The following is a 12,735-nucleotide window of genomic DNA, read 5'->3' as shown; positions in this document are numbered from 1 at the left end:
CCGGGCTCCTCCGAGGCGGAATCCACCTGTAGTTTCTGTCCAGAAAAATCCTATTTTCAACAGCAGTTTGTGCAAAAACTCCACGTTTTGTAACTTAGGCCTTTTCTGTAAAGGAGGGTGGTTTAGCACAAGGTTCAGAAAAATCGAAGCAGCGGTTGTGTTTTGGGATTTGCCAGCTGCAGGTTGTCTGGACTTGTCCTTTAGATGCAAATTCAGCTTCTGGTGTTTTCCTCCGAGCAGCGAGGAGAGCTGAGGTGGCTTCGAGAGCGAAGGAGAATGGAGTTGATTTGCTGTTTGTAACGTTGTTTTTTGTTGTATTTTCATTTCCAGAAGAGAAGCCAAAACCAGACCCAGTATTAAAACCACCTTCTCCAGTCCTCAGACCAGAACCTACCGGGGAGAAAAAAGATCAAGCTGGCCAGACGAGCGAGGCCACCCCTGCGGACACCCCCCCAGAACTCCCTGTGGCTCCATCGCCCGCGCCGGCCGCTCCCGTCGCGGCCGCTCCTGCCGCCGTTTCTAGTAAATCCGCGTTGGCCGCTGACTCAGAGGAGAAATGTGAACTGGCCTCCCCGAAAGAGGAGGCAGCGCCCGCACCCAGCGCCGCACCCTGCGCCGACACGCCGGCCCCTTCGCCCGCCGCAGAGGCCGACGCCGAGGGGTGCCAGGAGCCCAGTAGCGTAGCCCCCGCTGACACCCCACTGACTGCTAGTACTAATCTAATTAATGAACTGAACGGAGTGAGCGAGAAAGTAACTGTCGGCGCGGAGAGCGCAGTAGATGTAGCCCAGGCGGCCGTGGCGCCGTTGACTGTTGAGTCGGAGGCGCCGGAGGCTGCTCCGGTGGAAGGGGACAGCGTGTCGCCCCCCGCTGCTCCTTCTCCTCCTCCCACCCCTCCTGCTACCCCCCCGCCGCCTTCTCCCCCTCTCAGCGTCGCTGCTGTCACCACTGTGGCTCCTTCTCCGCCTCCTCCTCCGTCTCCCAGTGCCCTCCCTGGTGTCCAGGGGGATTTAGAAGGAGAGGAGAGCACAAGAACTGCTCTGAACGAAGAGGGGAACGATGCGGAGAAGAAGGAAGAGACAGAAGCCGACGGGCAGCTGGAGGAGAGCGCGGAGGCTCCCGCTTTAAACTTGAGCAAGAGTCCAGTCCCAGGTGAGCGTCCGGCACCGCAGTTGTGTGCGGTAAAACCAGAAGGTGAAGGAAAAGGTGTCATTGGGGTCGTTATTCCATTGGGTGTTTCTGTTTCTATCTGTCACAAACATTTTGCCACGTGACTGTTGTTGCCATCGCGAAACGCTCGTGTTTGTTCGCAGAGACAAAAAAACCCCAACCAACCAAATGGAAAAACCTCCTAATTATTGATCAGAGAGGTGGGTGACTCGGGCGTGCGTCCCGGGCTGGCCGGGTCGGGGTTTGCTGTCGGGCGCACTCGCATTGCCGGAACGGGAATCCCGAGGCTCTTCTCTCTGGGATCAGCCGCTCGGTTTGAGTCCCGTTGATCTGAATTTACATCTGATGCCTAAACCAGATTAACGCTCAGACCTGCAGGACTCCGGGTGAACCTCTGAGGAGCCGCTGGGGTTTATTCCAGCAATGCAAATGTGTGGTGGTGTAACCAGGTGTGGGTAAGTGAGGGGGCCCATTAAAGCTCTTCCCGGTGTCACACACCTCAATCAGCGCAGCCTTAATGAATGAAGCTTCTGCTAAAGGAACACATGAGCGAAATTTCCCCTTCTCCTTGCTTGGCCCAGCTGTTCTTGAAAATTCTGGAAAATAAGGTTCTGGAGGTGTAAGGACTTGTTGCAAATTACTAAGAATTGATATTTTTGTAGGTGCTTTTGGAAATCCAGGTGATTTCTCTGAGCGGTGTTACCTGCCATTGGTTTCGGTGTCCTGTCCCATCGCCACTTTAGCATTTAATGGTGTAATACAGACCGCAGTCTTTTGATTTGCTGTATTTTGTATAGAAAAGTGGGGTTTTTTTCAGCACTTCCTGGAAATGAAACTGTGGCAAAGGAGTTAAATCAATCGGTGACTTGTGCTGGGCGGCTGGAGGGAGCACAGTGGTGCCCATTGTGCGCACCCGGCGCTCTCGGAGCATTTCAATGTGGTTTTTCCGCCCCGTTTCGCAGCCCTTTCGGAGCTGGGAAGCTGAGGTTTGCTTATTGAAATATCTTTTGAATTTGATGAAGTTTGAACGTGAAACAAAGAAGAAAGGGTAGATTGTGGTTTGGATTTTGGGGGTTTTTTAAGTGACATTTAAAGTAGGGTGAGTTTTAGGTTTGTTCTTTCATAAGTGATAGGAGTGCGATGGCATCAGTAGCATCTCGGACTGCGCTCTGCTATGGATTAAACTAAATGAAAAGCTGAGATTGGCCTCGTTCCACGTTCGTGTGATGCTGCGCGAGGTCAATATGCTGGATCTTAAATAAAATCCAATATCTAGAGGAGATCAGAAAGATCCCTTCAGTGCACCAGCCACAGGGTTGTATTGTTTTCCTGTTAATCTTTTTCTATTTTTATTTTACTGGGGTTGTTCTTTCAATCTGAGCTCCTTCATAACACAAATTAATTTCCTTACAAAGCAGAGAAATGGGACTCTTTCTGTAAATAAGGTTTTACCCAGCCAGGCTCCAGCTTGCAATATTATTGCTCGCTTTGTAGCGTCCTGTCGTTTAAATTAAACAAAAAATTACTTACAGCACTTTTGGCTTTTAATTACGCAGAAGATTCATTTGAATGCTCTAACGTCGTTAGGCCAGACAGCAAACATGAGCCAAGACGTTGGCTTTGGCAACAGAGGAAAAATATTTCTCAAGTCATGGAAAAGATCACTCGAAACTCCGGTTATTATGAAAAGCTCCGTAGTTCAGGGAAAGCAAAACACTTTCCAAGTCGGTTTTTGGTGCTTTACCCCCTCTTTAATGCCGGAGAACTGTATTGCGTCTCTCTGCCAACCTTATTTTGAGCAGGAATTTCCCAGTTCTTCCTCGGAGAGGGGAATTGAGCTTTAAATAAGGCGACTGCTCATTCAGGCTGCACGCTGGGAAATCCAGATGCTGAACTTCAGGAGCGAGGACGAAGGGCCTTGTTATTATATTGATTATATTTTGTTTCCTTGGACTAAAGGCCAAGAGTCTTTTTGTGATCTCTGGAGATCCGATAGGAATTGGGATAAGGGAAACTTCTCAAGCACGTGGTGGTAGGTGCGAGATCTCCGACTTTTAACAAGATTTCTGTGGGGTTTTCAGCAGAATCGAAAGCAGTTTGGCCACAAATTGTACTCTTTTATTTCCTTTAGTGGCAGCTGATCTGTTTTCCCTGAGAAAACAATAATAATTATAATAAGAAGAATAATCTAAAGGCTGCAGCGCTTCCTCCTGAGCGTCCGTTCCACAGTTACAACCCGACCTGCCTAAAGCCGTGGGGTTTGCGGGACATGGATCCAGCTCCTGTTTGGCAGCACCGCTGGGACGTGCGGGTGTAATTCCTGGATTTTCAACGAGGCAACAGCTTTTCGGGGATGAATGGAACTATTTCCTTGTTCCTCAAGCGCTTTGCAGAATTCAGCTCCTATCAGACAGTCAGAGAGACGATATCTTGATTTCTTTTGGCTCTGTACGTAGAAATTAATACATCCAGACTGCAGAGGTTTCCCTAAACATCTTTATTCTCCTGTAGTTCTTTCCTACAGCTCAAAACCAGGAGTTTTTCAGCGGCAGAAAGCGGGACTGCCCATCTGGATCCAGGAAAAAAGATGAACGTGGGCTATATTCTTATTCCGCAGAAATCAGAATGTGCTTGCTTTTCCTTTTTATTTTACGCTATATCTACTTTTAATGTCTTAAGCTGCCATAATGAAGATATTAATAGCAATTTTAGTTCATCCTCACCCTGCTCATCAGCATTATGCTTTTAATCCCTACGAAACGGGGAAGGTTTGGGTTTCGGAGCATTGAATGGCTGAGAAATGCAGGTTTCTTACCCCACGCGCAGGATGTCATCCCTGGGTACGCGGTTTCCTGCCGCCCGTGGGTCTGTTGGGAGCGCTCGCCGAGATGTGGGGTGAGTCCTGATGATTCTTTTGAGGGTTTCAGGACGGGCAGAGCTGTTATCTGCAAAGGGCAAGAGCCTTTAAATTATTAATTCCTACTCTTTATTACAAGGAATGAAAATATAGGTATTATCAAGAGAACAATATGTGTTGGAGTGGAATTTCTGAGGACGGAGGCGCTACCGAAGACTCGAAGCCTTTAGGACACGCTCGGAATTCACTATAATCTTCATATCGTGGCTGTTACAAGAAGCAAAGAGGAAAATAAGATGTTGATGTCCCAGGTGGGACTCCTGGGAACACAAGAAGCTGAAAGAGCTCCATACACGTTGGATTTAAATGATTGTTTGTTGCAGAGCTACTTTATGAGGCGTATTTCAATATAAAGTAGCCTGACTGACTGCGAGTCCCTGGGTTTCATAGGCAACTTGGGGCAATAATTGGAAATATATTGGAGAAATATCTCCAGCGCCCAGAGCTGGAAATGTAAATGGGATGTCACCTTTCCTGCCATAACCCACTGGAATATATCTTCTCTCCCATGAGCTGTAAGGCGAGGGTGAGTCTTTGCTTTAGTATTTTAATGGCATGTTGGCTGAAGAGTAAAAATTTAAGAGCTGGTGTTAATTTTTGCATAGTGGTTGATGATCGTGTCCAGGATAAGCCGGTAAAAAGGATGTTTTGGTTTATTTTTTACTCTTTCCAGTCCTACAGCAGCAAATTAAATTCGTTTGAGCTTTGCGATGGAATTCAAATTTTGAATTATAATAATTATTATAAATTATAATTCAAATCATAAAAGAGAAAAGGAATATCTTAAAGATAAGATGGGTTCCAAGGTTTAAGGCAAGGCGGCAATAAACCGTGGCAGACGCTCCCTGTTATCCCCTCGTTTCCTGCCACCCCTTCCTTTGGATTGGAAAAATGATAAGAAAGATAAGGGGAAAGGAAGAGAGACTTAGACTTCAAGTTGGAGAGTTTTAAAGGGTTTTACTAATGCTACTAATAAATAGAGAATATATACAAAATATACAGACCCAGTCTGAAGTTAGCATCACTCAGCAGCAGAGCTGGGGCTGCGGGGCTGGCGGCTCCAGCAGCTGCAGGTCAGGCACCCAAAGTCACGGGTGGGACTGCACAGCAAAGCAGAACCTGGGTGCAGGATGCAGGGCCTGAGGGCTGTGGATCACAGACAGACAGACAGACGGGGCCTCTCCAGATGCTGGCCATGGGCGAAGAGAGCGTGACCCTGTGATCACCCTCATATAGGGGGTATGATGATGATGGGATGGAATACTTGCGTTGGTCAGTTCTAGTCACCTGTTCCATCCACCCTTCCTCAAACACACCCCTCTCTCAATGGAACATGGGAAAACTTATCAGTCTTTCTTAGCTACCATAGGAATAAATCTAAACACGAGCTTCTTCAGCACTCCGTTGGTTTCTTATCAGCACCGAGTGCAGCGTACGAGGAAAAATATGCAGGCTAAACCTCAGAAAAGTACAGCCACCTAAAGAACTGAGCTGAAAGAACAATCACTAAAAGAGAACCGGTCTTGTTTTTAACAAAACCAGGACAAGGGGGAACAGGAGTGAAAATACCGATCTACATTAGAAGTCATATCTCATCTTTACATCCTTGCTAAGTATTATAAATTACCTTCGGCTTTCCCCGCGGCTCCTGGAGGTTCTCGTGGCTGGAAGTGGGTGTTCAGCTGGTTGCAGTGTCGTCCTGCTCGGGTTTGGGCTCTGGGACATTTGACGCCTCAACTCACTTGAATTTTCTCAGCGCACACGAGTGTAAATCTTCCCGTTGGGTCGGTTCCTGTAGCAGGAAGGAGAACTCAACAGGAAATAAAAACCAACCTGATGTCTGCTGTTTGAAGGGGGAAACAATTGAACGACGGCTCTGAGACGCGAGCAGGTGTTACCAGCCGCAAAGAGAAGAGTTTGGGGTGCAAAGCGAGTGTCTGCTGAGCAGGATCCGCACCGTTAAAACAAGGCAAAAGCCGCCAGGTTCCTTCAGTAAATCACAGCCTTTCTATAGCTTTATTTTGCCAAAAAAATAGGTGAAGAGAATGTCTCCTTGAGAAGCCACAGTGTTAACGTCCTGACAGATGAGGAAGGAAACACCTCAAACCTTCGCCAACCCGAATCTGTGACGCTGGGTTTATTTTTACGTGTTTAAAGACGAAATGTTTGCACCGTGGATGTTTCCCATAGTGTAACTTGAGCTTGAGTGCAGCCCAGTTCCGTACAATTAGAAACCTTGGGGTGAATCCATTCAATGACTTGGCTGTGTTGAGGTCATTACTGTGCAGACGTGGCCTGTTCCTCGAAGAAATTCCCCCGAACAAGGTGTCGTATCGCAGCAGTGGGTTGGTTTTTGAAAAGCACTAAATTTGAGTGGATTTGGTGGCGGGAGGGAACCATGGAGCCTCGCTCAGGTAAATCACAGCAATCCCCACCTGCACGGACACTCGCTCTCCACCCAACCGTGATTTCACCCCAAAACGCTGAGAAAACGTCGGTTATTGTTGCTCAGCTGCTGGCGGCGCTAAGAAAACCCAACCCTTGGTTACGTAAGGCAAAGGTGTTTTGCAATCTCTGCCTCTTTGGCCATTTCTCGACTCTTTTGCACCCCGGGAAATTCGGGGTCACTGCTGGGGCTGCTCCTAAAGCTGCTCCACAGGGACGGGACGTGCGGGAATTGGAGTTCGGGAAACAGGATGATTTTTGCAGCTCTTCCGCGAACCATCAGTTCTGTGAGCGACCAGATGATGTTTGAATATTTGAATTAGTTGAATTAATCTTTATTTTTTAATTATCTTTTGCTTTTGTGGTGTTTAGCACAAAGATAAAAACCTGTTATTGGCGGCGATGGCTCCTGTTGGGCTTCAGGTTGGGATCTTTGGGGACGGTGGGAACGTAGCAAACCCAGTTTTCTCTTTGCCCATAGGAACAAAACACACTATTATTATTAATGCTGCATTTATTAGTTGCAAAGGCTTTCAAAATCATATTTTATCATGCTAAAATAAGCGCACGCTGTGTTTTTCCAGAGGATCTTCTAGAAACCAAAGGCTCGAGCTGCAAATCTGTTTGCAATAAATTCAATCACGGAATCAATTCTGTTTACGCGCCGTGTTAAATACGCACATGTGCCTAATATCAGAATTTAAACTAGTAGCACTTGCAACAAATTACGAACATATTGGATTTTAATGGGTTTGTCTCCTCTTAATATATCGTGTGGTTTCTTTTACCCTTTGGAGGGGGGAAAAAAGCGCTTGGAGTAAATCACTGTGGATCTTAGGAATATTATGTGGTGTTTTCTTTGAATCGGTTGGCACAGGGAATTAATGGATGGGGGATTGTTAACTGGGTTTTGAATTGAGATAGAGATCCAGCTCAGGATTGAAGGAGTTGTGCTTTTGGCTGAGATACTGGGAGTTTTGGTCTGTTTATGGTGCGGGTCCAGATGATGGTTAATCCTGAAGGTTTTGTGATCCTTATATACTGTTGGCAATAAACTGCTTGCTATCACAAGTACCATTTGGAGCTTGAATGAGCACGTTTTAATGTCACACTAACGATTGTCTTATTACCTCCTTGAAACAAAACGGGGTGATATGAAGCTAAATCCTCCGCAAAGCCGCCACTGCTTCGTTCTCCTGGGTGGAAAACCCCAATGTGAGAGGGACGCGCGTTGCCCAGGGCCGAATTCACTCCGTATAATGACGTGTTGTAACAGATCTGTGCTTGTATTGCAGCCCAACCAGCCGTAACTGCACCAAAGACGTGGAAGAAACCAAAAGAGCGGACCCAGGGCACCGAGGAGGCCGCAGAGGCGGACACAGAGGTAAGGGGGAACCACAGGCTTCTTTTACCACGTTTAATGATGATGTTGCTCTCTTGAAACTGTATTTTAGACACGCTGCTTCCCAGTTGTCTCACAAGGATCCAACACAGATTTTTTGGGGAGGGAACTATATTCCGCAGGATTTTAGTCTGGTCTTTATTGAAGCTGTTAGTTTTTCTTCCTTCTTGCCTAATTTAACAACTCCCAGCATTTAAGAACATGTAACTGCTGCCCTTCTGGGGAAGGATGGGATAAAAGTGGGTTTAAATCCCTTTGCACTGCCCTGTTTTGGGTCCCCGCGGCCACCATGGTGACATGGGGCAGGTTCTGATGTCATTATGATGTCATGGCCAAGCTCGGTTTACCTGATGGAGAGCAAAACCACCTCACCAGTCGTTAGATGAGTAACGCAGTCTCCATTGCTGCTGTTCTGGTAGGGATATCGCAGGACGGGCTCTTTGTTTAATGTCCTGGGTAAAATTGCGATTGGAATAGATCGCAGAGGGGATAAGAGAGTAAAACAGTGAACACTCAGCCTGCTCCATGCGGGTGTAAAACCTGCTGTGGGCCAGATGGGATTCAGGGCAGCGTTGCTGCTTCACTCTGGCTTTTTATTCCATTATTACTCATCTGCTGTTTCCTCCACAACTTTCCCTCTCACAAACATCATTGAACCTTTCTGCTCTACAAGCAAGTTGTTGCTGAGTAAATCTGGAGTTTAGCGGACGGTACTTCATCCTTTGTATACGTGTTTGCAGCAGATAGGCTCGTGTATGCATTATGAATTATGTTAAAGCGCTTTCCCCTCCATTTTGGGGAACAGATGTTTAAAATGCTCGCATGTGAGGTGTCACACTGTGACAGACGGTCTGTGCAACGAGAAAGGTGAGGGTTGGATGACCTGAGGAAATGGAAAGCATCTCTGTGCGCGTTGTCAAGCCAGCGAGTGCAGGATGTCGCCGGGCTGTGCCAGTTCGTACTCTATACGCTTTCTTCATCGTTTAGTGGAGGGGTCTTGTCTTCTGGACCACTCGGCGTTTACACCGGTGCTAATTTGTCTGAGTATTCCCTTGAAAAAAATCTGCAAAAAGCATTTTAGGATGCGGTGCCCTCAGGCAGGGAGGGGAGAGGATCCAGAGCCTCTTTGGAGCATCCTCGATTAAGTGTTTCGTTTGTCTGATGCTTTCAGTCGTGTTGGGAGAAGCTCGTTCCCAACGCTGCCCCTGTCTGAGTTCCAAATGGGGCTGTGTCCTCCGAGAGCGCTAAAATTAACAGTCTTTAACTATTTTACTAATTAACTATTAAAAGTGTTTTTCCTGAAACTGAGATGCTGAGTTGTGGCTGGATGTCATGTCACCTCCTTGATTGGACTCTGTTCCAATTAGCAGCACACATTTAAAGGGAGGATCCCTCGAGCGAGCGCCGCGTTTGCTTTAAAATTAATTATCGGTGGTTTATCTCTGGGAATGAACTGATAAATCACGTGGTGGTTTTGTGTGTTGTTCTCATATCGTGGTTTAAGATGTATCTATATTCCTGTTACATGCAAAAATGCTGGATGAATAAAGGAGGAGTCGTTTTGCGTGTTTTGAGTTTCGGCCGGCGTTTGTCATGTAACCTCTGTGTTTCCGTCTGTGCTTCAGCCTAAAGGAGAAGAGGAACTTTCAGGTGACAAAGTACTTGAATCCGAACAGGAGAAAATGAGCCATGGGTTTCAACTGGATCAAGACCCCTCGGAGCTTAAAAAAGCAAAACCTGTGGAAGAAAACGGCGAACAGGAGGCAGAACCCGTCTGGAACGGTGCCGAGAGCGTTTCGGAGGGAGAGGGAACCGACGCCAACTCAGGCTTCACCGAGAGCTCGGGTGAGGGGCCCGTGTACCAGTACAAACCAGGTAAATCCTGTTTCAGACTCACATGTTCGCTCCAATTTCTGTCCCTGTTTTGGGGCTCCCCGCGGGATGGGCCGTTCCCCGGGGGGCTGGAAGCGGCTCCAGCGTTTTGCTGCATGTAGCTCTGTCGAGATCCACCAGGAAACGGGCTCAGAGGCTTTTTTGGGGAAGCACAAGAGGGAAATCGGTTTTCTCCAAGAATTTGCATTCGTTGCGTGTGTGAATGTCGGCTGCGGCACGTTGGTTCCTGTGTGATCGACAAGAAATTCCATATAAGCAGACGTAGTTCTTAAATACAAGATTTGAAAGTTATGATTGGGTACAAAGTGCAAGTATATGTGTTTATATAAATGTATCTTCCTGGCTAAGCAGTTGAATAGATCTTCAGTTTTCTAGAAGAGAAAAGAAGGGAAAATAAATGTAGTTTTCAATCCAGGCTCTGCTGTTAAACTGTGAGCACACAGTTCTTTTGATACAAGAATTCAAGTGTGGGCTCCAGGCTGCTCTCCTTTCCTTGCTGGTTAGCGCTGGATATACTCTACCAAAGGGGCGGTTTGTTATTTGTTAAGAGATCTAATTTGTAGACCTGAACCTCAATTAACTCACCTCTTTAAGAGAGACCTTTAGACCGACTTACTGCTCATCCGCTACCAATTTTTAAACGGTTTCTTATTCAGGTGAAGCTCCCACAAAATAAATGAGTCGTTTTCTTAAAAGCTCAGAAATTAAAGAGTATAAAATAAAAGGCAGAAGGACCTTAGAGCCTGCACAAGGTATTGGACAAGGAGCCGCCACCATGAAGTGGTTACCCTGCGGTTGTTATTTCAGACGCTGCTTTGTTCTGACAAAGACCCGAGTTGCTTTACTTTAATTAATTTAGCACTATGGTATCGTTTGGGGAAAACATAGAGGCCTCTCAAGAGTTTCCCACACACTCACCCATTCGTTCATTAAGCATGTCTTGTCGTTAACCCGTAATTCATCAGTGGTGTCTCGGAACCCGTCGGTGCAGCCGGAGCTGGATCGATCCCTCGGAAGGCAACGCGCGTCGGGCTGGTCTGCCGCTTGCTGCCATAATCCGCAATTTCAAGTGCGCTTTTGCCTAAAAAGAAGGATTTTTGCCTGTTGGTCGAGCAGAGGAGTTGTGTGTTGTGTCCCCATCTCTACCCTCCCTGGGGATCCTGTTTGTGACACTCCCAGCTGCTTTTCACCTTAAAACAGCTTGTTTAGATCCTTCCAGGAGAAGGAAACTCCATGTGTACATTATTCTGTGGTGCTGTCGGTGCTTTGCTGTGATAAATGGAGGGTGCTGGGGCACAGGGCATGGGCAGCTGGCCAGGAATTCCGGCCGGGATGCAGCGAGGCAGCAAAAGCCTTTTCTGCACCTCTTGATCCTGAAGCTCCATAGCACTAAAACTGCACAGAGAGCTAAAAATGGTACTTACCTTTGTGCATTTTCATTCCCAGTTATTAAAACTGTAGGTTTAGATTGTCATTTGCATCGCTCCTGCCCAAAAAGCCGTCTGAAAAAACGGGTGAAAAGTTGTAATGTTTAGAGCGTGGCCTGCGGTTGTGGGTTTTCTTTTGGTTCCCAGCGTTATCTCCAGCGTGAGTTGTTCAAGACTCGGTGTTTTCTCACCTTCACCGGCTCTTGTTGTTCTGCGCGGTGCTCTCCGCAGCTCTTGCTCCGTGTTCCACAAAACCAGCCGCTTTAACTTTTGCATTTTCACCCCGAAACTGAGAATCGTCCCCGTTTTGTCCCATCACACGAGAGAGCGAAAGTCAGAGTTAAAACGAGCTGACGTGCATTAAAACCGGGATCAGCGCTGAGTCCGTGTGTGGTTGCAGTTGGGGTTGGCTCCGTGCTCCACATCTTTAGGTTCCTTTAATACAATGTGTTTTCCTCTCCTCATCGCCTTCAAAATGAAAATCTCGTCGCAATCTCTTCCCTTTGGGTTTCCCGGCACCGCGTCCTGCAGAGCGGAGGGTTTTGTTCCATACGAACCTCAGGCACCTTCTCTCGTTATAGAGCAGTGGAAGCCCCTGGACCCGGAGGGGAAGAAGCAATACGACCGGGAATTCTTGCTGGATTTCCAGTTCATGCCGGCCTGCATCCAGAAACCCGAGGGGCTGCCCCCCATCAGCGACGTGGTGCTCGACAAGGTGAGAGGAGAGCCCATCAAACAGGTGCGTGCAAGGGGTTTTTACTATCAATAAAGATCCCAAATGCGTGTTTGATCCCCGGGCCGTTGCGGCACAGACTTAAGTTGGGAAGGGGGACCCTTTGGGTGGTGTCACGTCACAAAATGCTTCAAATAGAGGCATTGGTGCCTAATGAATGTGCGCTGATGATTTTAAAACTGAAGTGTTTTTAATGGTCTCTACCTGGATTAAGTTACACCAGGTTGTTATTAAAATGTAAAATTATATAACCACAAAGATCTATGGACACAAACCAAGCAGGACTGAACGGAGAGGCAGTGGCTTTTGTTAGATCAATTCTATGGTTGGAAAGGATAAGCAAACTTAGGGGCAAACTTTTTTTGGCCTGAAACAGTTGTGTCACTAGTTATGAGTTGATCTAATAAAAGATCTTGAAAACCTGGACCCTCAGGAAGTTTTGTGGTTCTTATCCAGCCTTATTACCCATGATTTTCTGCGCTTATTGAAATACTGATGACACCAAGACCTTACTCTCCCCTCCGTTAGAACTACGTAGCTCATTGATTTTTGATGTAACCGCTCCAGACTCGCTCTTAAAATTCAAGCCCAGCTCAGGGTTTAGTTGATCCTTGTGTGCGGAAGCATTTCCACCCTGAATTTCATACCCAGACAAGTTATAAAACGCAACTTTGTTCCCAAAACCATTTCATCCACCTACTCGTTTTCCGTGATTGCTGCTCACCGCGCTCTCTGCTTCCGAGCTGCC

At 47.1% G+C, this 12,735-nt stretch overlaps 1 protein-coding gene across 7 annotated transcripts in view; it reads left to right on the top strand.

The window, feature by feature from the left end:
• The window catches only part of EIF4G3 (eukaryotic translation initiation factor 4 gamma 3), a 132,040-nt gene that overhangs the window by 87,414 nt on the left and 31,891 nt on the right, over nucleotides 1-12,735 (top strand). For all 7 annotated transcript variants that reach the window (XM_080358645.1, XM_080358640.1, XM_080358641.1 and 4 more), the window contains 4 exons: nucleotides 331-1,152; nucleotides 7,828-7,916; nucleotides 9,560-9,809; nucleotides 11,836-11,993. In XM_080358645.1, coding sequence (XP_080214771.1) covers nucleotides 331-1,152; nucleotides 7,828-7,916; nucleotides 9,560-9,809; nucleotides 11,836-11,993 — 1,319 coding nt within the window. The remainder of the gene's footprint in view (nucleotides 1-330; nucleotides 1,153-7,827; nucleotides 7,917-9,559; nucleotides 9,810-11,835; nucleotides 11,994-12,735) is intronic.

This window comes from Nesoenas mayeri, assembly GCF_963082525.1.
Source record: "Nesoenas mayeri genome assembly, chromosome: 24".
Taxonomy (NCBI): domain Eukaryota; kingdom Metazoa; phylum Chordata; class Aves; order Columbiformes; family Columbidae; genus Nesoenas; species Nesoenas mayeri.
This window is presented reverse-complemented; position numbering and strand designations above follow the sequence as displayed.